The sequence below is a fragment of the Acipenser ruthenus genome, chromosome 7, assembly GCF_902713425.1.
Source record: "Acipenser ruthenus chromosome 7, fAciRut3.2 maternal haplotype, whole genome shotgun sequence".
Classification (NCBI taxonomy): Eukaryota; Metazoa; Chordata; class Actinopteri; order Acipenseriformes; family Acipenseridae; genus Acipenser; species Acipenser ruthenus.
Window position 1 is genome coordinate 48684368 of NC_081195.1, and position 27533 is coordinate 48711900.

The following is a 27533-nucleotide window of genomic DNA, read 5'->3' on the forward strand; positions in this document are numbered from 1 at the left end:
TCTGTTGTCTTAGCTAACTGGTACAAATGGACATTGGTGAAATATGTTTGTATACTAGAAGTATTACTGTTTAACTGTTAATCTGACAATACCAAAATAATACACCACACTCATTACAATATGAACCTTTTGTATATTTAAAATATATAACATACAATATTGTACTGTTACAGTGAATACAAGAGAGTTTGCTGGTGGTGCACACATTTTCCATTATTATGGGGCACAACAGCATTGCACACAACCTGACAAGGTTACCAGGGCCCAGGGAGCTGCTAGGATTAGGTGTTTGTAAAATCAAAGTTAAGATGATCAAGATTTTACTGTATTTTATTGGAAGGAAATAGGGCTGTTTCCTATGCCTATTAAGCATACTGAAGGCAAACTTGCTAATTATGTGGAATGTTACAAACGGCACAACACTGCCATCTAGTGGTAGTATTAAGAATGTAGCCTGTATACCATTTGAACACACTGTAAGGACTTGGGACTAAAACAGTGAGACAAGTCGTTTTATTGGGTTTCCATTAAATTGTTTGGGGTAAAAATACACTTGCACTTGCAATACTAACACATTTGCAATTTTCATGTATCCATTCTGAAAGAAACCTATAAAAAACACCAGTGGTTTTACATGTAAATACACTGTAAATACAATCACATTCTTTGTTACTCGAATAAACACTTTTATTTTGTTATCATTTTTCATTGAGCTACTATTGGCATTAACAAATCACTATCTTTCCCTGTTGCCCCAGATTCTAATTCAATGCTAACATTTTCAATATACAACTTTTTTTTTGGGGGGGGGGGGGGGGGGGGGGGGGCCTTGTCTCTGGAACTACCAAGGTCCATCAGGGACTCAGAGTCTGTTTAAATTATGCCTCAAGACTCATTTTTATACATTGGCTTATTGCACTGCAGTTTTAATTTTATTGTTTTATGTATATTTATGTATTTTATGTATTTTCTTTTAATGTAAAGCGCTTTGGAATTTCTTTAATGAAAGGCACTATACAAAATAAATGTATTATTATTATTATTATTATTATTATTATTATTATTATTATTATTAATATTAATATGTACAGTCGGTCACAAATAACCAGGTTTCATCACAACTGCACAAACAGTTAGATATTCAGTAAGTGTGGCGCTTTTGTACTTATGGATGGCTGGAAAGGGGTCTCCATATGTCACCAGATTCTGATACCCTCAATGTGTAGTGCTACAATGTTCAAACCAAGTTCTGCTCCGTGTCTTAACTTCATTTTAAAAGATGCTTTATGATCATAAGAATTCAATCAAGCTATTTTGTTTCTTGAGACATTCCAGACCACAGACAATCCCTGCCAATCTACAGGACAAAAGATCATAGCTCCTTAGACAATTCCTACAAATCATTTGGTATGAATGCAGCATCCGGATGACAGAAAGATTTGAATCACTGTGATTACATTATGAAAATGTGTCCCCTCTCCTTTGTGAGTCTGTTATAGCTGTACATTGTCAGAGTTCATACAATAAAGAACTAAACTGCTTAGCTGTAGCCGTCCACACTGTGGCGAATGGTCAGCTGATCATACAACCATCAACATCAGTGATAAACAGATCATACAGTATGCTGTAACATAGGCATTTGTTTCAGAAAACATTTCAGCTGTTGGTCCATTCGTAGAAACATGTTTTGCTACACGACACAGACAAGTAACGAATCAGTGAATTGTGTAATATCTTGGCCTCTCCAAACACAGCAGGTTATTTAGCTGCTAATTAAGACTGATGTGACCGAAAGAACTCAGCAGTTCAAAACATCTGTTACTCACCACTAGATTTAAATCAATTTCATTTTGTGGTCGGCAGAGTGCTCTGCATGCTAAACTTTCTGAAAACAGAGTGCAATATACATTGCCTTTTGTGTCCATTTGTAAGTAAACCTGTTCAATTATGAATATGCTACCCGATTGGAAACATCACTGTTTGAAATATATCATATTACAGAAATACCATATTTTGAGACGGTAGTTTTGCTGAACGTAGCAAGACATTATTACCTCCAATATTATAAAGAAGAAAATGTAGATAAAAATACCAACCTATTTATGTTAAAGGACAGTTTACCAGTTCATTCATCAAACCTGTTTTAAATGTCAAGAATGATTTATGTTGTGTTACACCAATTAATACACTTTTTATTTATGATCCATTATTCCAGTTGTGAAAAACAACTTCTTACCAACAGAATTTAGTATGGTGTCAATGTGAACTGTAAAGAAGACCCTATTTGATTTATAGCAAATGAGAAGTCTTTAAATGGAAACACATCAATGTAGTTATGCTTGAATTAAGATTTCTTCTGGAACACAACACTTATGCTGGTCAAGGATGTTTGGAATTATTTTAGCAAATTCTGTTTTTATGTATGCATGACTCGACCCTATAATGTAACCTCCTCTAATAGACTAACCTTAATATACAGCATATAGTCAGAACTAAAATGAAGATGAGAAGTCATATTTGAAAATAATTTCAGACAGTTTAAAAAAATAAATAAATAAAATTGATCATAGCTATTCTCAAAATGTAGGTTATCATTGCAGAGCGTGTCACTCCTCTTTGATTCCAATAAACAACACAGAAACTTTAGGCTTGAACAGATAACATTTATTTCACAAAACTGGCAAAACAAAATGTTGCTATTTTTTTTTTTTTTTTTGCCTGCCGCTAAAATCCAGAAAAAACAAACAAACAAACAAAAAAACAAACAACAGTCTTATATACATAAAGCTTATCAACGTAGTAAAATCCAAACCAAAACTGGATGAACTTGAGCAGCTGGATATTACCCTCCCATGGTCATTATCTACAGTCTACAGCATGTCAACATTCACACAGGCACAGTGTGATATTTCTTCTCTTTACACTAAAATCTATATACAGCTTATATCTATTCCAGGTAAAGTTCTTGTCCAGTTTGTAAAATGTAGAAAAATAACAGGTCAGACGCATTCAGGACAGTATTAAAATCAACTCAGACAAAAAAAAAAAAAAGTTAAAGTAATGTTGACAAACACAAAGTGACATTTAAACAGGGGTTGTTATGAAGAAACAGTACATTTGTAAGGCAATAAAATACATAAGCAAAACTGCTGCTAGAGGTGTATGACATGAAACTCCAGTGGATCGAGTACTGGAATGTAACAGATTAGTAGCCTGCCGAGGACAAACAGTTTTACACACTTTGGTCACCCATCATTTTCAAACACAAAAGCACATCTTACAGATTTCAGAGCTCTATGCTTATTTGCTGAGAAATAGCCACTATAAGGATATTTCACTTGACACTAAGCTGTTCCCAGTAATACATTTGAATATAACCTCTTTTTAGCCAGACTTCTGAAAACCACATGACTTACTTTCCTCCAATAAAGACCAGCTTAAGGATAAAAGAATCATGGATTCCCAAAGGTCTGCTTTCAGTGCACATATGCCAAGTAAGCATTTCCTTTCATCTAAATTGTTAGAGCATTATTGATTACTGTAAATGCCAAAAGCTACTACTACGTATAGTGGTCTGCTGTAGTTACAACCATTTAGTCTGCACACAGAAACTAGTGTCGGGAAGCTGGAGGAAGAAACTAGAGTTTTTTTAATTGAATATCAATTCCTTAAAGTACAGCATTGAAGAACAGTAACCCTTATTCAGTAAGCAGAGGAGTTTCAGTTGTCTTCATTCCAGTTATCACAGATTCCTCACTGTCTCACAGCAAGGTGCACAGAGTGCAGCATGCCTTTCACAGTATCTTCAGGAGGTCTTCCTCTTTCCAGTTTAGTTGCTGCCGACTTCATCGGTTGTGTCTGTAGCATCAGAAGCCTGTCCATCAAGATTGCCTCGGGCTCGCCATATTTTCACTGTATGATCACTGCAAAACATTAACAGGATTGATTTTAAAATGTTATTGTTAACTTGTAAGGCTCTAAATGGTTTGGCCCCAAATGACATCTCTGATTTGTTAACAAGGTGCATTCCCACACGTAACCTTCGCTCTGTGAATTCGGGTCTGTTAGATTCCAAAGGCTAAGCTTCGTTCTATGGGCGACTGGCCTTATTGCTGTTATGCGCCTAGGCTTTGGAATAATCTTCCGCAGGTGATCAAGGACGCTAATACTGTTGATGTTTTTAAAAAAATAACTAAAAATGCATCTATGTACAGGCATTTCATCATGGTTAGGTTTCTGTCACTGTGCAATGTTTTATTCCATAATGTGTTTTTATTTTTAACTATATGTTGTCTATTTGTTGTTTGTATTTTGTTTTGTTGTGTTTAGTGTTATTGTTCTAAACTGTACAGCACTTTGAGATGCTTGCATTTAGGCGCTGTACAAAATAAAGATTATTATTATTATTATTATTAGCATTTACCATCTTAAATCCTTTTATAAATAGGTTCATGAGGAAATCTGCTGTTATTTTTTATTTGGTTATGGTGCTAAACACCAGAACATAAATGTGCCATATGCATTCTGAAGAATCAATATCAAGCCATGTCAGGGAAGTACAGATTTTTTTATTTATTTTTATTTTATGTATTTATTTAATTTTTAACATGGTGTGGAAAGTGAAAGTAATTCAAGTGATTCTATTTTGTCACAATTAATTAGCCTCATCAATTCCTTTGTTTTTCTGTTACCATTTCATCCACTTTATGATATTTAAGACACTAAAATACGTAGTGGCATCACTACCCATAATTAATCTCTATTAAGTTACTGACAAATACTCACTCTGATGCTGTAAATATGTTGCTGGAGTTGGTGGAGATAGCATTTATAGGACTATCGTGCCCCTTCATTTCCCCCAGTGATGAAAATGTGTCTACATGCCACAGCTTGAGGACACCTCCTCTACAGCCACTTAGAAGAGCAGGGCAGCCAGGCACAACCCCCAAAGCACAGACCCAGTCTCTGTGGGCATTTGGAACTTGCTGAAAAGGGAATACTAGTTAAGAACAGACTCTATCAATTAGATTACCCATAAAGAAGTGTCCTAACTGGACGCGACAACAGCTTCTAGACTACTTCTGTTTTCAATATTAACTAAATATTCGTGCACACATTTTCACACAAACATTTGCAGAGAAAGTAAAACGTACCAACAGTGGTGGGCAGAACATATATAATTGTATTTGATTATGACCATGTAAATTCATTTTCTCACACACATTGGTGTGCTTCTGGCAACCAATTAACACATGCTGAGCAGGGACAAGGACTGTTTTGGAATAGGAGCCCTGTGCATGGAAAAGGGGGCAGGGAAAAGCCCTGCCATTAAATGTATTTGTTTAGTTTAGTTTAATGTCGAACGGGGTACCCCTCCGCCCCTACGTATAGTTGTTTGTTTTGTATGTGGAGGACGAGCGAGGTGCCGTCTGCCACATTATTGTTTTGTTTTTGTATTTATTTAAAAATATATATGACGACGAGAAGTCGTAGTTTGTTTTGTTTTACAGCGTGGATGGGAAGCCCCATCCACTTAAAAACCTTGTGCAGAAGGTGGCCATCTCCAGAATTAAGTGATTCATTTGTTGCTAATCGGGAGATGGTCACCTGTTTAAAAAGCCTGCAGCTCTCCCGGTCAGGCGGGGAGAGTATGGAGTTTTAAGGTGGGTGTTCGAAAGGAGGAACCGGAGCGACAAAGAAAACAAAAAAAACGAAAGTAAGAACGAAACTGGAACTAGGATCAGTGAAGGCTGCTGCCCAGCCTGACCTACTTACTATATTTTGTGTTCGTGATTTTGTTTAACTCTTTTATTTACGCTCTGTGAGCAGTGTTGTTTTGGTTTAAATTTTTTTTTTTTCTTTGTGTTTAAATAAACGGCGCTGCAGCACCTTTTTGCACCGCAGTTACCTGGTCTGTTTCTGCACCGCAGTTACCTGGTCTGTTTTTGCACCGCAGTTACCTGGTCTGTTTTTGCACCGCAGTTACCTGGTCTGTTTTTGCACCGCAGTTACCAGGTCTGTTTTTGCACCGCAGTTACCTGGTCTGTTTTTGCTCCTGCATTCTGGCCTGACGTCACCACATCGACCAACCCTGTCACAACAGCGTACAAAATCCACTCTATAATCCTGTTACTAAAGCCAGACCACTGAAATTCTGACTTGAATTGAACAATGCATAAATGTGTGGAGGAGACTGAGCTTCGTTTTAAAGCATTAAGCCAATAAGTGTCAAAAGTACGCTGCAACTGTAAAACACGAGAGTAAAATCTAATTATTTTCTGTACTATGTTACAGTATTTTAAAGTAGTATTGCCATGTTTCCGTTAAAGAAATGTATGACCTTACACGTATTTATCAACAAGCGAATTAACACTTCAAGAAGTTCTACAATGTAGCCCTCTAACCTGGAGGAGGTCTTTGCGAGAAAGGTCCCATTTCTTAATGCCATTGTCTCTGGATCCACTGAAGAGGCTGTCTCCCTGAATCACCAGAGACTCAATACCATCATAATGTGGGGGCTCAAAGTTGTGTGTTGGGCCGACTGTCCCCAGAGCCCCTTCTGTTACATCAAACATCTGGAACACAGAATACAGTCTTGTTATTATTATTTCCTGAATGCCTGTTCCCTTCAGAAGTCAGCAGTTCATGTATAAAGACTGAAAAAGGAGCTGTTCAAAATGCATATAAAATGTGTGACAAGAAGCTGTTTACTGTCTACTCACTGCAACATGTATTATGTTGACTTGACTACATAGCTTGTAGTGCTCCCAGGACATTCATAAAAACTAAATTGTAAGCAATATATATATATATATATATCTATATATATCTATATATATCTATATATATCTATATATATATATATATATATATATATATCTATCTATATGCAATTCATTGACTGATCTATGAGTCAAATTGGACATCCTAGTGCCACAGTGACAAAAAGTGGTAGTTTACAGATTACACGTTTTGTGCTTCCTCATAACCATTTGTTACAAAGAGTCTTTCTTGCCTGTATGAATCGATTTACTCACATTACACTTATAGTTTGAGGAGGTCTACACAATTCTCAGCTATATAATTGATTTCCAGTATTGTTTTTCCGCATACCTTTATGTAATGATCTTTAGACCCAGTAATGATTAAATCCTGTCCATTCCCGGTCTGGTCAACAGTAAGACACATGACAGGTCCAATATGACCAGTCAGTTTACCTGTAGATAGAAACCTAAGGAACAAGGAAAACATGCAAAAGTGACTCAGATCAGATCTTCAGTATGTACTTATCCTTTAAAGTAGTTATTGCACATGCTTACTGTGCATCCTAGTTTCCAAAAAGACTGACGCATGTGATACTTTGACACATGCAATTCTTGATCTATACCAACGATTTCACTTAATTTCAAGGTAGCGATTCTTGTACCTGTGCCGATGGCTTCAACTGACCCACTAATTGTAATAACAAAACAATAACAAAAGCATTAACAATTTAGTTGCAGGGAGGAGCTGTTAAATTATTGTTCCCTATAGTTTACCTTTGAAACCATTTTATTCCTTTCTAAATACACTGATTTTGCCTTTCCACTTTCTCAAAACAATTCTCTTTGATCTTTAAAGACTTACAGTTTGTTTAATTTACTTTGCATTTGTTTTAAAAAGACTGTATAATAAAAATGCCTTTTTTGTTGCCTCACCTCTTGAGATCCCACATTCTCACTGCATTTCCTGCGGAGGCATATAGGAAAGTGCCAGTTGGGTTTAGTGCAATTTGATTGATCTGGTTTTCTCCAGCAGGAATTATAACACTCCTGTGAGTGCTGGCCGCACACGCATCTCCGGGTGTCACCTGGCCTGAAGAACTAGAGGAACATGCAGATTTATAACCAGCTTTAAGAAGCCAACCCAGGATCAAATCCCCTGGTGAGCTCTTTACTCCCCAGTATGTGCTCTCTTAAAGGCCTATCTACCATGTTATATTGGAGGAAATCAGTTGCATGTTTCAGTACTGTATTTCAATTAGAAGCTTAGTAAAATCAGACAATTCAAAGCCGATACTTACGTTAGAGTCCGTACACATTTAGCAGAGTCTCTTATATCCCACACCTTAATATAAGATGTGGAGACTGTGAAGACCAGGCTGGAGCAGTATTTCACAGATACCACATTGTTAGGGTGGCCTCCAAGAGACATTATTTCTTGTCCAGTCACCAAATTCCAAACTTTACAAGTGCGATCTGGAGAGAAAGAAACCTGAACAATAAGGCCAACATGCGCACATCAAACAATATAATTGATTCTAATAGTTTCTATCAAGCTAAAACTATCAAAATGAGGCAGTCACTGTCCTGTCTACTTTACTAATTCTTTTATCTAGTTTTTAGCTCTTTATCCTTTTATTACAAAACTCAATTTATTACAGGGGTGTTGTCCCAAGTATAATAACAGAAGTATAATCATCTTTAATAGTGTGTAAGAGTGTCCTGGGAGCACCTATGAGACCCCTTAATGAACACGCTGGTCAACCTGGTTCGAGGGCTGAGCCAGTTGCATGGCCACCACTTTCATGCCACTTGTAAATTCACTGAGATCCTTCTGCTTTCCTAAGATTGTTGTGAATAGTGGCTCACAGCTCTCACACAACTTATACATAGTAGGTATGGTGGATCACATGAACACATACTTTTGCATACATTGCTGTGACGGGATACACCCCGTTCCTGCACATACTTTATGTTTTGTGTTATTTTGTATTTGTAGTATCATTATTTAAATGTACTGTTTTGTGTTTATTTAGAAAAACATTGTTTTATTGTTATTATTGTTTTACAGCCTGGATGGGGTTAACATGCCCCATCCAGATAAAATCGTGAGAATGCGTGGTCAACAGCGAGTTATTATTGACAAACTGGCTGTTGACCACGCAGATGAGAAAACCTGTGCCGAATGTGGTAGAGGGATAAAGTAGGTAATTGATTGCTAGTTAATTCCTCAGCCACAATATAAAAACAAGCAGCTTTGGCTTAACAGGGTTAGTGTGTTCAGCGGCGGAACAGGAGTCGTGATTAGGAGAGAAATAGAAAGAGAATAAGAATTGCTACCCGTGCTGGTTTTACACCGGCACGATACTTGTTTGTCCCGTGTCTGTTTTGGCCATCAAGCCGTTTATTTTGAGTGTTTTGTTTTGTTAAAACCTTTTGTTCATTTATTATTAAGTCTGCGCACCAGCGCATTCATACCCCAGTGCTGTCTGTGTCTATTCTCCTTCCTGGTCTGACGATGCCAATAAGCCAGTCCGTGACGATTGCCGATTAGTGGATTTTCTAATTGTACCTGCATTCTCTGTTCTTTTCCAGTTCTTTTCCAGTTCTTGTATGTGACACAAGACTTTTCCCTTGACAACACAACTTTTTTTGAAGTTGAATAACCTGCTTCAAAATATTCCCCCACATGTTAGCACTTCTCTCACCTTTGGATCCAGTAAAAAGCAGATCATCTGTTGAATCTACACAGAGAACAGCTTTAGTGTGTCCTTCAGCGACATGGATACATTGCAGAGGGGTACTCCTGGTTTTTGAAGCAGGGAATGGATTGATTACACCCCTAACGATAAAACAAGATCAGACACATTACACAATATGCAGGAATCATTGAAACATCTACATTCCAACACTGGAACTCACTGAGCTCTTTAGATGTTATCCCTGCATTAAACTGCATCAGGCATGCTGAGTGGAGGTGTCACTAAAATCTCTGGACGCATCAAGAAATACCCATGTACAGCACATTACAGCCCACTAGCCACATGCAGCAAATAATTCTCACACACTGGGAAAGATAAAGGTACAAACACACAAACAGCAAGGAATGGCCAGAAAAGAAAAGAAAACAAAAGAAAAGTACCTGTGTACCTCCGACAGAGAGGAATCATTTTCATCAGACCTACAATAAAATAGCAGTGCGATTGAGAGGGGAAAAGGAAGAGCCCACCAAGCAAACTGATGTAATGTGTCATGTATAATTTAATAAATCATGATGAAAGCAAAATATTAAGATGTCTGTTTAAAAATAAAAATAATGAATACAAAAAGATTGGTTTGTTTTGCTGGTTGAATGGCGCTATTCAAATATGAGGTCACTAATTTCATACTCAACGCTACAGATAATAGACACACCTTAGGTTCTCAGATGTGGAGTACTTGATTACTTTTTCAAACTAGCTAAGAACTGCAAGTGTTAAGAGACATGGCACTTTTTTGGGAGTTTAATTAAGGGGCTTGAAATCTAAATGATACAGAAAAGAGACAAGTAAATAAGTGAAATGAAATCGACAAAAAACAAGGATCAATAAAAACCAAAACATTTTATCTTTACACATTACATGCTGTATACAGGAGGCATTAATTATAAAGCATTAGCAATCTAGAAAATGCAAAGAAGTTTAATACATTTGCCAAACGCGATTTTTTGTGGTTACAAGTGTGATCATGTCACGTCTTTTTTCTCTTGAATACAGAAAATAAAGTCAGGAGTGAAGGGTTCTTGTTGGTTTTTATTCATTGTATATATTACAAGGCTATTGGTATAACTGGAATAAGAAGAGGGTAACAAAAGGACAGACTTAGATTTACAGCATAATAAGAGAACCCATTATGCAAGCAAGATAAAAATGAAATGCAGACCGTTTGATAAGTGTAATTGAATTACCTTACATATTGTATAACTAAATGTTTCACTGAGGTTACGGTTTAAATATTAATAACATTCTCTTACTTATTCTGTTGAGCTGCTGACTTCCTCTGAGCAACAGTAAGGCGACTAAAAACATTCTTTTCATTACGGCTTGGAGGAGAGGAAGGGGGTGACAAACTGGCTTCTGAAGTTCCTGAATCAGAGCTGTAACATAATATTTTAACTGCACTTTCATTTGGATTTTCAGAGCAACAAGTTACGCATTGTCTCCACATACTGTAGGCTCCCTTTTATAAAGTAACAACGGTGTATTTTTAAATAGGAACAAAGACTTTCCACATGCCGTTGCTTCTGAAGTATCAACTGGATTCATAGGTGGTTATTATAAGAGAAAATCTGTAGGATACATAGCTGGCGACTCAAAGGGCACAAACTCTCCAGATTATAATTCACTGTATTATGTATTTATTTTAAATCACTATTTACCATGATATTCACTTAATTTACTTTTGACTGAAGACAAAACACACAAATCTACAACAGTCGATTTTGATTTGACAATGTGAAATAATACATTGTTTGTCCAAGTTTTGCCTAATTACTGAGGACATAGCAGCAAAACCTTTTTTAATGATTCCGTTATGAGTAAGTAAGGGGTTAGTTTGCCAAGGTTAGTTGCAGAATTTCTGGATTGTGTGGTGACGATGTCTGTGATGCTCATGAAATGTGGTGGATGCACAGCATCAGAAGATCTCTCTAGGCCCATAAAAATCACTACCACTACCATGTCTTTTTCACAAATGGGTAGTGGGTTTATCTGGTGGTTCAGTAACAAAGCTGAAACTACCAACTCTCCCCCCTTGTATCCTCAGCCGGATTCAAACCAATGCCTCCAGAGGTAAAAGGAAAATGATTTCAATTTTTGTTTTAGAAAATCATTTTTATGATGGATTTTTTTTTTTGTTGGTATTTTCATTTGCATCAGGTGAACAGGGGCTTGCAGGTATAAACAAAAATCAAACATGATTAGAATAAGCAGTAAAATCAGAAAATGAATGCACTTTCAAATGTTTTGTATTCTTTTTTTTTTGCTTTCCAATTGACACATGCTCTGCTCTTGAAGCAGTCCATACAGAATACCTACAGTTTAAGTTTCTAATTGAATGTGGTACATTCATTTTATGATTTGACATTTGGGGAATCAAATTCATGCAAAGCGCTTTTGTTTCCATTAGTTGCCACATGCTTCTTCTCAAACTACAGGTAATTTAAGGAAAAGACTAAACTGGCTATTAATAGACACAACTTGGTTAGTCACTGGTCTGCTCAAGTATACTTCTTACAGTTTTGTTTCCTTGCTCTTGGTTTTGTCCACTGCTAATTGCCCCTTGTCATAGATCTTCCTTCTGGTCAAAGGTGATGGCTCAAGGGCTCTCTTCTCTGTCGTCAAAGACTGTCTGGAACTAATGCAATATTTCATTAAAAAAGCAATTTTATTGTGCAAAGTAAATAACAACTTCAAAATCATCAAATAGCAATTTGCAGAATGTTTGTGTCCCTGTCACATGTTTGAAATGTAAATAGAGTTGAGTGTTCAAAGGCAGAAACCAGAGTATAGTCAATTTTCTTGTAGATTGTTAGGGTGGCCCAGCAGATGATGTATTAAACTTTAAATTAAATAATTGTTTTCTGTATGAAAAAGGACCGGTAACAGATGGAGTACAGTCACCACCAGGTTTAGCAGGCTATATAGCTGAGCTGCTCTACTAAAAACAACCAAGCTTTCATTTGATTGGCTCCTGAATCTTTCGTCCTCTACGGCAGAAGGTAGAGAGAGTTCAGTGGACAGCCAAGCGACCCTGCCTCTCCAATGTTACTCACACGTTGCTAAGAATTAGAGTGTATCAGGTTGTCAAGGCAACTGAAAGTATAGCTTGGTTAGATGTTCCCGCTGCAGGCACCCAACATGGTGGATAACCATATTTCAACTGTGAAAGGCAGACATTTGTTTTGTTAGGTGTCTGAAAGCGTTTATTTTGTGTTTTTGACAAACTTCTGTTCTGTAACTGAATAAACCTGAGCGGCTTTACACAGAAAACATTAGTCTCTCAACATCTTTCAAAGTGGACCAGCAGACATGCATGTTTAAGAAATATAGTTACCTGTTATTACTTTGTCCCAAATCATAATGACTGATTCTTCACCAGGCTTGAATTTTCTTTATGGTCCAGTAACATTTAAAACCATCACCATCATTTTTTTAAGCAAGTAGCAAACTGTGCCAATTTACTGAGCAATATTAAAGCACTTAAGTGGGTAATGATATTCGGTGTTCGTCAGTAAGCCTAGTATCTTGTTTCAGAGTAATAAAACTACCACCAGAAGTTCATGCAATAAGCCCATGGAGCCAGGCAAGAGTTAATGCAGTACCAGGAAGGAATCATGAGCTCATTTTATTTCTTTTTTTAATTTGCTGTCCATTTGAAAGAAACCATTTCAATACAGTGTGCCCGCTTTAAAAAGCAGGCCATAATACCACAAACCAGTTATAATACAACATGGTCATGGCTCCCTTTTTGCCCAACAATGCCATTCTCATTATAAGGCAGAACACAAATAGCCTGGTCTCATAACTATGGCTCCCAACAATAGCATTATAAAGGGGAGCACTGTACTGTGTGTTTCATTATTAACATTTCAGGCATGATATGAAACCACAGCTGAAGATTACAAATACCAATTTCCAAGTTAGTTTATGTCTTATACATCACTGTATTGCTTAAGAGTATTGTCTTTAAAAAAAATATACCCCACCAAAATATGTTTTTAATATGTTTTTTTAAATATTAGCATGCAGTAATGTCTAAAGAAAATATAATATTTACGGATGCTAAATGAAATAAGCAACCTTTTTTCAGTAGCATATACTAACTTTCTTTTTTTTCAATTACAGATAACTAGAAATCAGAAATAATTTGCAACATCATGTTAAGTTTTTTTAATTGTATTGAAGCAAGACTGTTTTACTTGAACACAGAGGATTAAATCTGCAAGAAAGCTGCAACATACAAAAAGCAGAGGTAGTTAGTATAGTGTGGCCAGACTTACATGCTGCCTAGCTTAGAAGGCAAGCCAGATAGTAGAGGCATGAGCTCTTTTTCCCTAGCAGATGCACCGATATTCTCGGTGTCCCTCCCAGTCTCTTGCCCTTCTGCTACAGGCATTAGAATTGCAGGAGTATCAGGGGGTGGTTCGCTACTGTCGGCATAGAGCAACTCCATTTGTGTAGTTGTCCTTCTTCTCGCCTGCAATACAGTTTAATAGGAAAGTATATTTTTAAATCAACATTGGGTTTGGTGGTTCTATAAACCAACATTTATACACTGTAGTGTTCATACAGAAATCTTTATGAACAAGCATGTTCATGACATACAACCCTTGTCACGGCCTTGTATTCAAAATGAGTGCTGAAGTATCAGAATCCTGAAAAAGTAAATCACCATGATCTACGTCCACTGTATGCACAAGTGTGACAAAAACAAACACTCTCCCATAATCCCCCAGTTTCTGATACATTTAATAACTTGAGCTAAAGAATGTCCCTAGCAGGTTCCAGTACAACTGGATAAGTAGTTCTCTAGCAAAACACCACTATGCAGAGGAGGATAATAACTTAAAATCACAGAACACTTCCATACAAACCCCTGAGACAGTTCATGTAACTAACATTAAACTTGAGGACACAAGGAAAAATAAGAATTCTCTTAATGACATCACAACTGTAGAGGAGGTATTTGTGGTATGCATACCGTACCCCAGACATGTATAACATATTCAAATGTATTTTTTACCAGTAGGCAACTGTTGTTCAATTGTGTAATTTATAGTGCACAACCATTTTTTTCAATTATTATTTTTTTAAATATATTTTAGTTTTTTTAAATCTGGACAAATAGATTTCAGAAGTGGCATACCTTATTTCTTGGTCTGGATTCCCCACAGAGCTTCATGAGGTCAGATGTTAATGAACTAAAATAAAAAGAACAATTTGGAAAAACACTACAGTTACCTTAATGCTACGAAAAGTAGAATACATACATCCCCAATACTTACATACATGTCAAAATGTAAGTGTGACATACAGAATGACAGACTTATAAACATGTCCCTCCACATAACTCCAGATTGTGACACTACCAATAACCTTTACTAAAGAATGTGCCAACCCAAGTTTCACCACAACTCAGTAAGTTGGTTTACTAGTAATATATTAAACTCTATATTATGACGTCCTTGCATTCAGACAGATGCATCCAATACATCTTGTCTTCAGAAATAAACATACCCAGTGGGGGACAATAAGTAAAGCATTCAAAATTCTAGGGATCCAGGTTTTAACCAATAAAAAGGCTATTTATTTGTTTTGGAACAAAATCATTTGGCCAGCTTTCCATGTCAAGTAAACACATTTTGTTTCATATTTGTAACCCCTACCTTGGAGGAAGTGTGTATGATATTACGGAACTCTGCATTATGGAAAACAGTTTAATATTTATTTATTTATTTTACAAAATTAAAAACTCTACCTTCCTTCTGTAGCAGGGCTGTGGGCTGATTCATCACTGCTGCTTTCTTCTCCGTTTTCTGGTCAATTGTAAAAAAATACAATTTACAATTTACAGTTACTAGTATGTAATCTTTAAAAGAATAACCGTTTACTGTGCCATAATATATATAACTTAAAATTAAACCTACAACACCCTCATTTTTGTAGCAGAATTGAGATCCAAAAAATTTACTGCAGGAACTTAATTTAAAAACAGAGCCTTCCTGATACTTTTGTTCCAGGTTGAACCTGACCTGATACTTATTTTAGTTAATACTGTTGTAGTAGAAACGTGCCACAGGCATTGTATTTCCCTGCATTGAGAACAATCCTTAGCAATCAGAATTATTCATCATAATGGCTGAAAATAAGATGACATTTTTTAATGCAAAGAAAAGTATCATTAAAGCACAATCTCATAACACTTTACATAATACAAAACAGCAAAAAGGGGATACAATCTTTGAGTTATAAATTCTGAACTTGTGAAAGTGCATTGGGAATTCTCAGATGCATAGGGTTTAAAAAATAAGTATGACGTATTTGGAATGTGAACATGAGGAGGCTATCTCTTTAGACAAGCAAACGCATTCCATTTGCACTGCAAACTGGGTATTGCTGATGACTGTTAATATGTACAATTAAAAATGGCTCAAGTACAGAGTGAGACCTTAAAATGGAAAGTGGGTGGTAAGCTGGCAATGGTAAGCTTTGCAACAGAACATTACATGCACATTGTCATGTTGTGAATTTGGTTAGTTTGGGAGCCCATGCTTTTATGCATTACAGGAGAGGCTTGTTTTTATACTTACCCAGTGGTATGCTACCTAGCTCTGTGTGAATTCAAGCAACAAGGAAACAAAAAGCAACACACCAATCAAATCACATCCACCAAGAAAAAAGCTAGTAACTAAGGCGACAAGTAATTTGAACTATAAGAGGAATAGATGCTGCAGTAAGTGAATCAACTCTTCAACTCAAATGTTCAGTAACATGTGGATCAAATATAATTATTACCAGAATGCTAGAAAAAAACCCCCAAAAAAACCACACACACCTGAAATAAAATGACCTATTAATCATGAAATCTGTATACAACTGACTAAATCAAACAGCACTTAGGTTTGAGCAAGGATTCTTCTTACAAAGACATTGCCCTTATGTTAAAACTGCTGCATATTCTGAAGAGGACTTTAGCAATCTACTTTTGCAGCTGAAGGTGGATGTCTGTCTGCCCTTCATTAGGAAGTACCTGTGATACATTTCTCTTTAAAGTTGAATTGTACACCATTCAGTGTTATATTTAAATACAGACTAAATATTTTTTAGTCAGTATATTAATATATTGTTATCTATCTTGTCCTAATAGTTTTGCATTGCATAGGAAATGCAATTGTGTAGCATGTGAAGTTTATAGGTTTGCAAACATAAGCATGAATTAACAGACAATTTCAGAAGAATTAATAAAACATTAACAGATTGGTCTTGGTTTAAGATAAAGGGTTACAACATGTTATAATTGACCAAAAAGTCCATATTTATAGCATTTTTGTTTTTTGACACAAATACAGCATCTATTCAAAAGACTGCACCGAGCAAAGCAATCATTAAACTAGTGAAACATGCAATGAAACGATGTGCATTCCCCAAAAGATTTCACACTGCGGAAAACTACCTTGCAATGCGTTACCCAGCAAAGCGTCCAGTTCGGGGTTAAATTCTGCCTTCTCCTTCAGCATGTGAAACAGGAGCTGGTTCTGAGTAGCACTGTTTATCTCGGTTTGCTTTAGTCGGCCTTCCATAACCTTAATCTGAGATTCCTTCTGGGCTGCTTGAAGACCCTGTGAGGTAGAGTTAAAAAAAAAAAAAAGTATGGTGAAGATTTCAGCCAGCCTTTACAAAGGATGCGATTTCAATTTTCAAATGCTATTTTTCTGAAAAGGATTAGAGATCACGTTGTGTAATTAATACAGAAGTGTTTTCTATAGGGTTGATTTTTTTATCTTCCTGTGGGGGAGTGTCCCGTCCCTATATATATGTGCACTGTTTATTATTATTATTATTATTAGTAGTAGTAGTAGTAGTATTATGATTGATGTATTGTATATGACGGCGAAAAGCCAATATTATTTGTATTATTATGTATTGTTTGGCCGGATGAGAGAGACGCCGTCCGCCAGGTTATTTTTATGTATTGTTTATATTTTAGAATTGCCTCGTGGGAATGCGTGACTGATCAGCTACTGAGTATTTAATTAGCTGACAGTCACGCATCCTTATTTAACCTGTGTAAAATGTGACCGAGGGATAATAAGATCATTGTTAGCCAGTTAGTCCCTCGGTCACCACTATAAGAACCTGCAGCTTTTCCTGTTGGTGGAAGGGGTTCAGAGTGGAGAATGAGTGTGGAGAGGAGGTAATAAAGTAAAAACATAGAAATAACAATTGCTAAATGTGCTGGTTGATAAATCAGCACAATACTTGTTATTGTTTATTGTTTGTTTGTTTGTTTGGCCAATGTGCCTTTTTGTTTGAAAACTTGTTTTGTTTTGTTTAAATCTTTTGTTTATTATTTAATAAAGAGCTGAGCGCCACAGTGTCTCAGTTTCACCCGCCAGTACTCGTGTTTTGGTTTCTGTTTCTGGTCTGACGTCACCCTACAGCCATCACTATCACACCTCCTTATTAACATCACTTAATACAAGTGTATGTCAGCCACTATTTAGTTCATTAAAATAGTCCCCACTTTCGTCTAATTTTATAAATACGTTTCTTTGTAGCAGATCATACCTCCAACACCTGTTTTAAATAAAATGCTGTTACAGCAAGATTTGCTGAAAAAAATAAAATAAAACTTTAACAGTGTTGTACTGCATTATAAAAATAATGATACCTTGTTAATAGCCATTGAAAGGAAGTGATCAAGGAGATAGCGTGCCTCTGTCAAAGTGCAGGAACTGATCACTGCTGTAACATCAACCGTGTCTCCTTCTTCCTGCAGAAAAACCCAAAACAAACAAAAAAAACAGCATTAGCTATCTAGTAATTCCAGACACGCACACAAAAAGCACTGTGTACAGTCAAATAAAGGGAAATTTCCATTGTGGAAAACCAATATTAGTTGCATGCAAAATGCATATATAGGAGAGTACATTCATACAAGAATGTACAAAGTCAATGTGATGAGTTAAAATGAAATCCCATTTAATAACTTCTGTAACCCAAATGCTTCTTCACTGTAGGGTGCTTTGAGAGTTATCCAGATAAGTCAAACGAGACAGCTGTTAGCAAACATACATTCATTATCGTTCTGACCCGACTCAGCACTTCATAGCCTGGTTGTGAGAAGGCGAGTGAACTGGACTGAGATTCCCACAATTCCTGGCTAAGCTCAATTAGAATGCAACTTGGACACGTCACGGTAATGAAATTAGCACAGCGCTCTCTGCTGGTAGGTACTGTAACTCAAATGATAATGGACTCCATAACCCTGGTATCACATGCACATTTACTGGGGATAGTCAGTATTGTCCAAGCCTAATAATATTTTACAGAAACAATTAAATGAAACTTTGACGAAAGATATTGACAATGAAACACTTGATCAATTTCTTCGTAGTAGATTCAGTATTTAAAGTTATGGATCAAGGAGTGATTTATGTATGTATTTATTTTAATTACAAAACACATGCACACTCCTGGGTTTTCTAATCAGTGTTCAGGTATGGTTAGCTTACCTTTGCCTCCTCCATCTGCATTATGTTGGCTTGGCAGTCTGAAATGCTGTCATTGATGTAATCTATATTTGCAGTCAGTGATTCCATCTCTTCGTTTAGAGAGAGTACTGCTCTATCTGCATCAACACCCTCCGTAGTAATCTTCTCTCTCTTCTTTGAAATCTTTTCCCTTCTTTTGGTTAGCTCTTCACGTTTCTGGGAGGCAAATTCATAGCATTATTTTTGTATTTAAATATATACACAACATAATAAATGCTGTAAAATCATTAAAAAAACATTGTAAAACAGCAATTGCATTGAACAAGCAACATTCTGCCTAGATATGGTTATGAACATAATATGTTGAAAACAGTTTCTATAATGATTTATTTTTTCTTTTCTTTTGCAATATCTAGACTGCCTATTTTCTTTAAGAGTAGGCAGCTTCAAAAAATATCACTGGCTAGAGCAGCCAAAGTGTCTTTATAAGAGTCTGCTCCATGGTTGGGAATTAAATGTGATATCTGCATTTTGATTATCTGTACAAATCCATTTTTACAAACACCCACTGGTTCCAATTAGTTTTGATAACAGAGGCATTACTGTAGACGGATTTGATTTTGTAGTATTCATACCGTTAAGAGACGGTTCATGTCTGCTTCCATGTTAGCAATAGTCATTCTCTGCATGATGATATCTGTCATCCTGCGCTCCAGAGACTGCCATTTCATCCTTGCTGCCTTTGATGAGTAAACGCTTACAAATTTCCTTTGATACATCTTCCTGCAATTCAGAAAGACTCAGTTTAGCCTGTCATGACATAAGTTAATGTTTTAACTGCCCCGAAGCCTGATTAAAAAAGTGGCATATGCTTTTTCATTTTAAATTCTGCATCAACTACAAAAAGGAATATGTCATTTTTCTTTGTATTTTCTAATGGCCAATTTCTTCTCTAGCTGTGGGTGGTGTGGAGTGAAGCAGCAGCTTGTTGGCTCACAATGCTTTTTCCAGGCCAGGCCACTACACGGACTGAACCACTACATTGCAAGTTTCAGCTTTCTTTGCTACCCCAACTCGCCACTGACATGAGAAAAGAGAAAAAAAGGTGCTCTGGACTTGAAATGACATTGCCTGTTTTGATTTGTATATACATGCAGGCCTGTAATTTAAACCTGAATCCCTCTGGACATCAGACATCCACTGGGCATCACCAAACCAATTTAACATGTCACTCCAGCTCCTTAGATCATTGACAAGTCTGTCTCAGTTTAAACGTTATTCAGACTATCTGGAGGCTGTGTGGTACAGTGGTTAAAGAAAAGGGCTTATAACCAGGAGGTCCCCGGTTCAAATCCCACCTCAGCCACTGACTCATTGTGTGACCCTGAGCAAATCACTTAACCTCCTTGTGCTCCGTCTTTCGGGTGAGACGTATTTGTAAGTGTCTCTGCAGCTGATGCATAGTTCACACACCCTAGTCTCTGTAAGTTGCCTTGGATAAAGGCGTCTGCTAAATAAACAAAACTATCTCATCACAAATGCCTTGCCTGGTTCCATTAGATGGCGCTGTCAGCCCTGAAGCTTGCATCCTGCCTGCAGGAACCCGCATTGTGTTTGATGCAGGATCCTGAACAGGCTCAGGCAGGCTCAGTTTCCGATTCACTTTTCCAGACACGGGTCTCGCTTGTCGACGTAGGGCCGTCACCTTTGAAAATGAATTCAAATTGTACTTTAAACATCTTCATATACCAGCTATGTAAACCCTATTGCACTTAGCAAAAAAAAAAAAAAAAACAACAACTCCTCACCTCTTCTGTTTTCCTGCGGAGAATTAACTCTTGCTGACGCTTCTGTGCCTCCAGGAGCCGTAGCTGATGCTGTAAAAAAGTTTTTTGTGCCCATAGTTAAATCATTAACTCTAACCAACTAAAATGAAGGTGTGTGGAGGGGTGGGGGGCGGCTGTGAAGGTCAATGTCTTTTTTGTCTGTAGGTCTTATTCACTACTATGTTAAGCCGGGTCCACACCTGAGCGATCAGTTGTGCAACCCAGTTGCTCCTGAAATCACGTAGTTTTTTTTGTTTTTTTGTCTACAAGTTTAGTTTATTTATTTTACTTAATTTTTGACAACTGAGGTGACACTTTTTTTGGTCAGGTCGTAATCTGTCCAGTAATTAACGAGGAACAGTTGGCTGTTATTATTTTTTCAACTGTTGTTATTTTAAATGCCATATTCCCTAAAGAAAAAACAAAGCCACGTAAAAGCTTTTTTTTTTTTTTTTTAATTTTTTTAATTAGCGCTTCTTTATGACAGGATATGCAAGCCGTGCAGTCAGCATTATAAGAACCAATCAGAGTTCGCGAATTGCCACGTGATCGCCTATGTCTACAGAAGTCGCTCAGGAGGTTGCTTGGAAAGTAGAGCCCGGCTGTAATTCAAGCAACTGGTTGCGCAACTCCTCGCAACTGGTTGCAGGGACGTCCACATATAAGCGACTCGGTTGCATGCAACTAAGTTACGCAAATGATCACTAAGGTGTGGACCCATCTTTAGATGTACTTATTCTGTCACATGATATTCTACACATTCTACAGTGAATGGAAGATTGTTGATTGTATAAGCCCTCACAGGATAGCCATTCTAAAAATGTTCTATGAGTATTTACTGTTTTCTACCTCAAACCAGTTATGGCAATCTTTTGAGCTCTGGTATATAGGATGTGTAACCAAATAAACAAATAAACCAAATAAAGCTCCATTATTACTTCTTGCTTTCGCTGATCCTTCTTCAGTGTGGCTATCTCTCGATTTCTTCTTGATTCTACCACCCTGTTTTTTTCTTGCTCTTCTCGCATTTGCTTCATTAGACGGACCTTAAAAAAAAAAAAAAAAAAAATTCTATTAAACCAATACTGTCTTATTAATACTTCTGCAGGTATCGTCATCATTTAAACAAAGTTAATTCTGTAAAGCAAGTTGTATTTGGGGTTTATACCTTTGTTTTCTTCATTTCTGACACATCCTGCTGCAGCTTCTTTAGCTGCTTCTCATACTGAGATTGATTCTTCAATAGCCGGGCATGTTCCTTCTGGGCTGAGTGCAACTTTTGCATTTCTTTGTTCATACTACTCAGTTTTTTCTCATATTCAACCTTGATTTTGTTTGCTTTTTCTTCAGAATATGTCTCCATTGAACCTGCAGAACAGTTTGATTAACCTTTTTCCATAAACTATGTATTACTTAGCTGCCAATAGCAAAATATTCTGTATAAATAATATTAAGTCTGAAAATAACAGCCATATCTCATTTTAAAATACTGTATATTCCTTCGAATTTAAGACACACTTTTTAAACCAATTTTTTCTTCTCAAAAATGGCCTGCATCTTAAATTCAAATATAGTGATGCGCGTATTAAATTCGCCAACAAAATATGTGACTGTCAGAGTACACAAACAGGAATGTGACCGAAAAGATGAACAAAAATGTTTCTGCCCGATTTCGAATCATCCATAAACATACAGGCATCTATTTTCAAAGAGGTGGGAGTCATTGTCTGGGAAAAGTAATATAAGAGAATGTGTTGTTATTACAGGCATGTTAAATTTACCAATATACAATATGCTTTACCAATATGCCTACTTGACAAGTTTGTAGCATTTCAAAAAATAGAGTATTCCTTTGTATAAATGGCTCTTATATGCGTAATTGAGTCATATCTTTGTAAATGCATCTTTATTTGATGTTTTATTTTTTCCTCAAAATAGAGGGTGGGAAATTTGGGCTGACTTAAATTCGAAGGAATACGGCACATATGCTGCATTACATAATTCATAATGTTATAGATTAACGTACCCATATTCTGCAGAACACGATCCCTCTCTAGTTGGGTGTCCAGGATTTTGCTCTGAAGCATCATTAGTTTCTGTTCATACTGCTGTTTTAGGGTATGAAGCCGTCGTTGGCTGTTTTCCAGTTCATCAATTAGCTTCTGCTTAATAGCAATCTCACATGTGATATTCGCCAGATCTGCCTGAAAGTTGGCTGTTGAAAGAGTTATAACTTCATATACACAGTTTCAACAGCATCATTACTGTAATAGTATTGTATTTACTCAATAATGACATATATACTTTACATGCCATGGATAGTGAATGCACACCACACTGACTTGGATGACTTGTAGCTAATGAAGTGGTTAAGATACATCTACACATTTTCATTACCATACAATAGCACAGTATGTTGCAATGCCATTTGTATTTAAATACATACATTAATAAACATTAATAGTAAATAGTACCTATTTTAAACTCTGCATTAATTATGAACAGGCTTTTTGTCCCACCAGAGATACTGTGGAATGTGAGCATCTGCACTCACTGCATATAGTTGTAAGCTGTGAACATCCTGTTGCACTATAATGCACAGTGTGGTGGTATTTATAGTGTACAAAGTAAAGCAAACACCTTTCTCATCCAGTTCAGAGTCGGAGTCGTCCGAACTTTCTTCCGCATCCATGTCGTCATCTTCCTCATCATCCTCTTCCTCTTCATGGTCACTGGCTTCTTGTCCTTCCTGGATACATGACAATTACATATGCAGATGTAGGCTTGACTTGTGCATGAGGAGAACTTGCATACTTAATGATTCAAGATAGTCATGCTCAGGTTTGAAACCTCCCTGCAACTCTGGCCCTTTTTTAGTACCCTGACAGAATATGTAACAAAGCAATACATTTAGTTTCCAAATCATGTGTTATTTTAAACCACAGGGGCATTTCCAGATTTTCTGTTTTGATGATAGATGATAGAGGTTGCACTGGGTACTTGCTAGTCTGGTTTATCAAAACAGAGCCATTATTTGGCAATATCAACCCCCTTTGAAGAACCTTTAATAATATAAACCTACCATTTCTACTTCTTCTGATGCTTCCTTTTCACCCCTTTTGTCTTGCTCATTGTCAGGACACTCCTCTTTAATAACACTGAAAAATAAACACGCTAATTCAGCTACCATATAAAACTGTTACAAGTAGATGATGCTCTACAGTTTACAAACGATTCGAAAAGGGCTTGAAAATAAGATGCAGTACTATCATTTACTATCTATTATGTTTTTTTTTTGTTTGTTTGTTTAAACAGTATGGCCTTAACAGATTAACACTGTAAACCGCACTTATCACTTTTGCAATCCCTTTATATTAAACATGCAACCTCGTGTTGCAGATAGACCTTTATGCTGTCTTTATCATTAAACAATAGTGATTTACTATGAAATCTTCAAAATATGTACAGTAATAAGTAAAATACATTAAATCTGAATATATACAGTAAGTCTCTCTGGTCTGTAGCAAATAATTACAAAAAACACAAACAAAATCAAAATACAGAATTTGAGATTAATTTAGCTCTAAAAAAGTGTTAGTACAGTAGATGATTGTGGTTGCTGTATAAGTGCATGATCAGTTTATAGTAACTAAAAGCTACTACTACATTTAAAAGCAATGCAGGGGTAGCTACCAAGTCACATTTTTAAAACCCACTTACATAAAAAAAATGTACTGTACAATGCATTTGCATACATATTTAGCAGAGGTAAACATGATGTGTGCTACTATAATGCACACAATATTAAAAAGATGATACCTGTAACACAAAGCAGTTTGGAATGGTTTTACAAAGGAAGGTATTACTGAAATTGGAATATGTTAAAGGAAAGGAATTTCAATGTTATTAGATTATTACAGTCTTTTGTAAATTTGAAATCACTGACTGGTCAGTGTTTTGGGGAAGAAAGAAATGTTACTCATGTAAACCACTTTTAACATGGCTAGTTTGTACAACTGTAAGTAACAAATACAGTGCTACCCCATTATAATGTGGTTGTCGGGGTCCATAATTGGGAGACTGCGTTATTTGTGTTTTGCCCGATAATGAACATATTATTTTTGATCGAAATGATTTACTATGTCCACAAGCCAAATTAATATTGTAGCGTACGGGAGAAAATGAAGGAAGGAGACACGGTTTATTAGAAAGATTATTCCTGAGCTGTTAGCCTGGGCTACACCAAAAACAACAAACAGTCTTGCACTCTCACAGCAGCACATTCTCAAAGCATCTTGTCTCTTTTAGCCATCCACAATGTAGATTTTGCAACATTTATATCTTTTGAAACTGCTGCTTGAGTTTCACCTTTTCTTACCCTGTCCACCGCATCGAGTTTCATTTTAACAGAGAAAGATTTTTGTTTTTTGCTGTCTGCCATGCTTCGTAGTGTATATCTGGAACGTTCACCCAACGTTTGCGAGTCAAATTGCAAGGTGGGGGAAATGGGAGCCACGACCTTACCGTGTTATAGACGATTCCGCACTATAACAGGTTGTGTTGTTACGTGGGGTAGTACTGTAACATTCTGAAGAGTATGGCGTCGTAGAATTGATGCTTGTTTTATATCAGATCAATTTTCAAATCCTCTGACTTTGTGTGAATAGATCTAGATCACTTGGTTAGTTCAAATTTTCATCATTTTGTACTACAAAACTGTTTTTCTTTTTTTAATTAAATAGAAAAGAAAATATTATTATTATTATTATTATTATTATTATTATTATTATTATTATTATTATTATATTAATAATAATAATACAAGAAAGTTGCTAGTGGGATTTCCTCCATGCGTGGCAACTACCTGTTGAAATTAAACTGCATTAGAAAAGCTGGAAGAGATTTATCCAACCTTTCTTCTTCTTGTCTGCTTTCCTCAAGCTGCTGAAGCCTTCAATGTGAGAGCAGTGCAGTAAAGGAAGGCATTCAGGGCAAAACCCAGAGAGCACACGAAGCAACAAGAATGTAGAAAACAACACATCAGCGTTGGGACTTAGTAACAACGACTCTGCCATGCTAAACTGCTTGAAGGTTTATGAACTGACATTATCAATTCACTACTTATTAATAGCAAAAACACAACAAAAGAATAATGGCGTTTCTTCAGGCCTGTAACAACATCTAACAGTATCAATAGTTTGGAAATGGTGACCTTTTACAGTACTTCATATGGTTAACTTTGGAATTTAAGTGAAAATTGTCCATCCGTGAATTATACAGTAAGCTTGGCTAAACCATGCTTTTATTTTACAAAGACTAAGGCTATGTCCACATTACATAACCGATCTTGAGAAACATACTTGAATACATTATAATTAGAGCTTCTGTTTTTTTTGTTTTTATTAATTTCATTTTTCGGTGCTTATTTTTAGCTATTTTCGAGTTTATGTAAATCTTTTTTTTTTTTTTTTTTTTTTTCGGGCTTTCGCTTTTTATTTACTGTATGAAATTATTGTTTTTGGTTACTTTCCAAAATTCTTGAGCTTTTTTTTCTGTCACAATACGTATTAACTCGACAGCACTTGCACACTTCATGTACATTCTTTCCTTTGCTGTCTTCCACAGCGAAATCCTTATGGTCACGGACATATTCTTCTGGGGTTTCTGTGTGTTTCGACATTTTTTTACATTTCGCCACAATTTGCAATTCTGTTTTAGGTTCCACGAGTGTGTAAATATTCCCTATGGAACTGTAATAGCTTTCAATCTTGCGTAGCAAAATGTGGGGACGTATAACACTATATTTTTCGGAATCCCGCTCTTACTCTTTAATGCGTACAAAAATGATTCAAATAGTTTGGTTAATGTTCCTAGCTGCACAATGGACAGTGGGACTTAAAACGATAGCACCCCACCATGCACTGTATTTTATGTTTACAACCCTGCAAATATGGAGCCCATGGTAATGGAAGACATAGCATGAACGTTATGGCTTTGTTTCTTAAAAACACAAGGTGTCAGTGATGGAGAAGGCAGCAATGGTCTCGCCATAGGCGGGCTTTGTATAGGCTCGTTGATCCTGCCACAAATATGAATTTTATGCTACAAAGTATGCTTCTTTGGGCTTGTGTTACGATTAAATTGTATACAGTGAAGCTGTATTGACAGTGTTTCTTAACTCCTTCAGGCTCCTGTTTTATTTGCAATGTCCATGTGTCAAACATATCAAAGAGCATTTTGGGATATTGGAGGATACACAAAAAATTTGATTCAGTATTACACCGTCCACACTTCTAACAAACCGCACTACCTTGATGCGATCTAACTTAGAACCTAACTAATACAGTTTAAATGCATTTTGACATGTTATTCTATGTGATTCCTAGGTTTATAAAACTCCCACCAAACATCATATTTTACTCATAAACCTTCAAAAGCATTTTGCATGATAACATGGCACACAGAATAAAATGCATACTTACACAACCAACAAAAGAACAATCACTAAAGAGTACAATCCCTGTAAATACTTGTTCTTTCAGTTTGTGTAATTCACAGCCAATGTGGCAATTTTCCACATCACATAGCCTTTAAATGTGCTAAAACACATTCCCAAGACTCACTTCATAACCTACAGTATATCTACCAACAATAATGACTAGCACATTATATTATACTGTATGCATCTTGACT

The 27533-nt window shown here is 36.4% G+C and overlaps 1 protein-coding gene across 13 annotated transcripts in view; it reads right to left on the bottom strand.

Moving 5' to 3' along the window:
* Positions 1–2649: 2649 nt before the first annotated feature.
* Positions 2650–27533, bottom strand: part of LOC117414974 (kinesin-like protein KIF21A) — a 51148-nt gene continuing 26264 nt past the window's right edge. For 2 of the 13 annotated variants that reach the window (XM_034024853.3, XM_034024854.3), the window contains exons 12-37: positions 25753–25791; positions 23923–23998; positions 23481–23589; positions 22867–23055; positions 22009–22208; positions 21779–21886; positions 20823–20891; positions 20562–20719; positions 19650–19797; positions 19036–19230; positions 18192–18293; positions 16974–17139; positions 16111–16131; positions 15279–15336; positions 14667–14721; positions 13801–13997; positions 12036–12155; positions 10774–10896; positions 9904–9942; positions 9470–9603; positions 8063–8237; positions 7698–7862; positions 7114–7231; positions 6405–6575; positions 4786–4985; positions 2650–3923 (exon numbers count right to left, since the gene is read on the bottom strand). In XM_034024853.3, the coding sequence (XP_033880744.3) occupies positions 3830–3923; positions 4786–4985; positions 6405–6575; positions 7114–7231; positions 7698–7862; positions 8063–8237; positions 9470–9603; positions 9904–9942; positions 10774–10896; positions 12036–12155; positions 13801–13997; positions 14667–14721; positions 15279–15336; positions 16111–16131; positions 16974–17139; positions 18192–18293; positions 19036–19230; positions 19650–19797; positions 20562–20719; positions 20823–20891; positions 21779–21886; positions 22009–22208; positions 22867–23055; positions 23481–23589; positions 23923–23998; positions 25753–25791 (3229 nt within the window). In that variant the 3' untranslated portion in view covers positions 2650–3829. The remainder of the gene's footprint in view (positions 3924–4785; positions 4986–6404; positions 6576–7113; positions 7232–7697; positions 7863–8062; positions 8238–9469; positions 9604–9903; positions 9943–10773; positions 10897–12035; positions 12156–13800; positions 13998–14666; positions 14722–15278; positions 15337–16110; positions 16132–16973; positions 17140–18191; positions 18294–19035; positions 19231–19649; positions 19798–20561; positions 20720–20822; positions 20892–21778; positions 21887–22008; positions 22209–22866; positions 23056–23480; positions 23590–23922; positions 23999–25752; positions 25792–27533) is intronic. The other 11 variants (XM_034024858.3, XM_034024856.3, XM_059027187.1 and 8 more) reach the window with 9 other exon arrangements.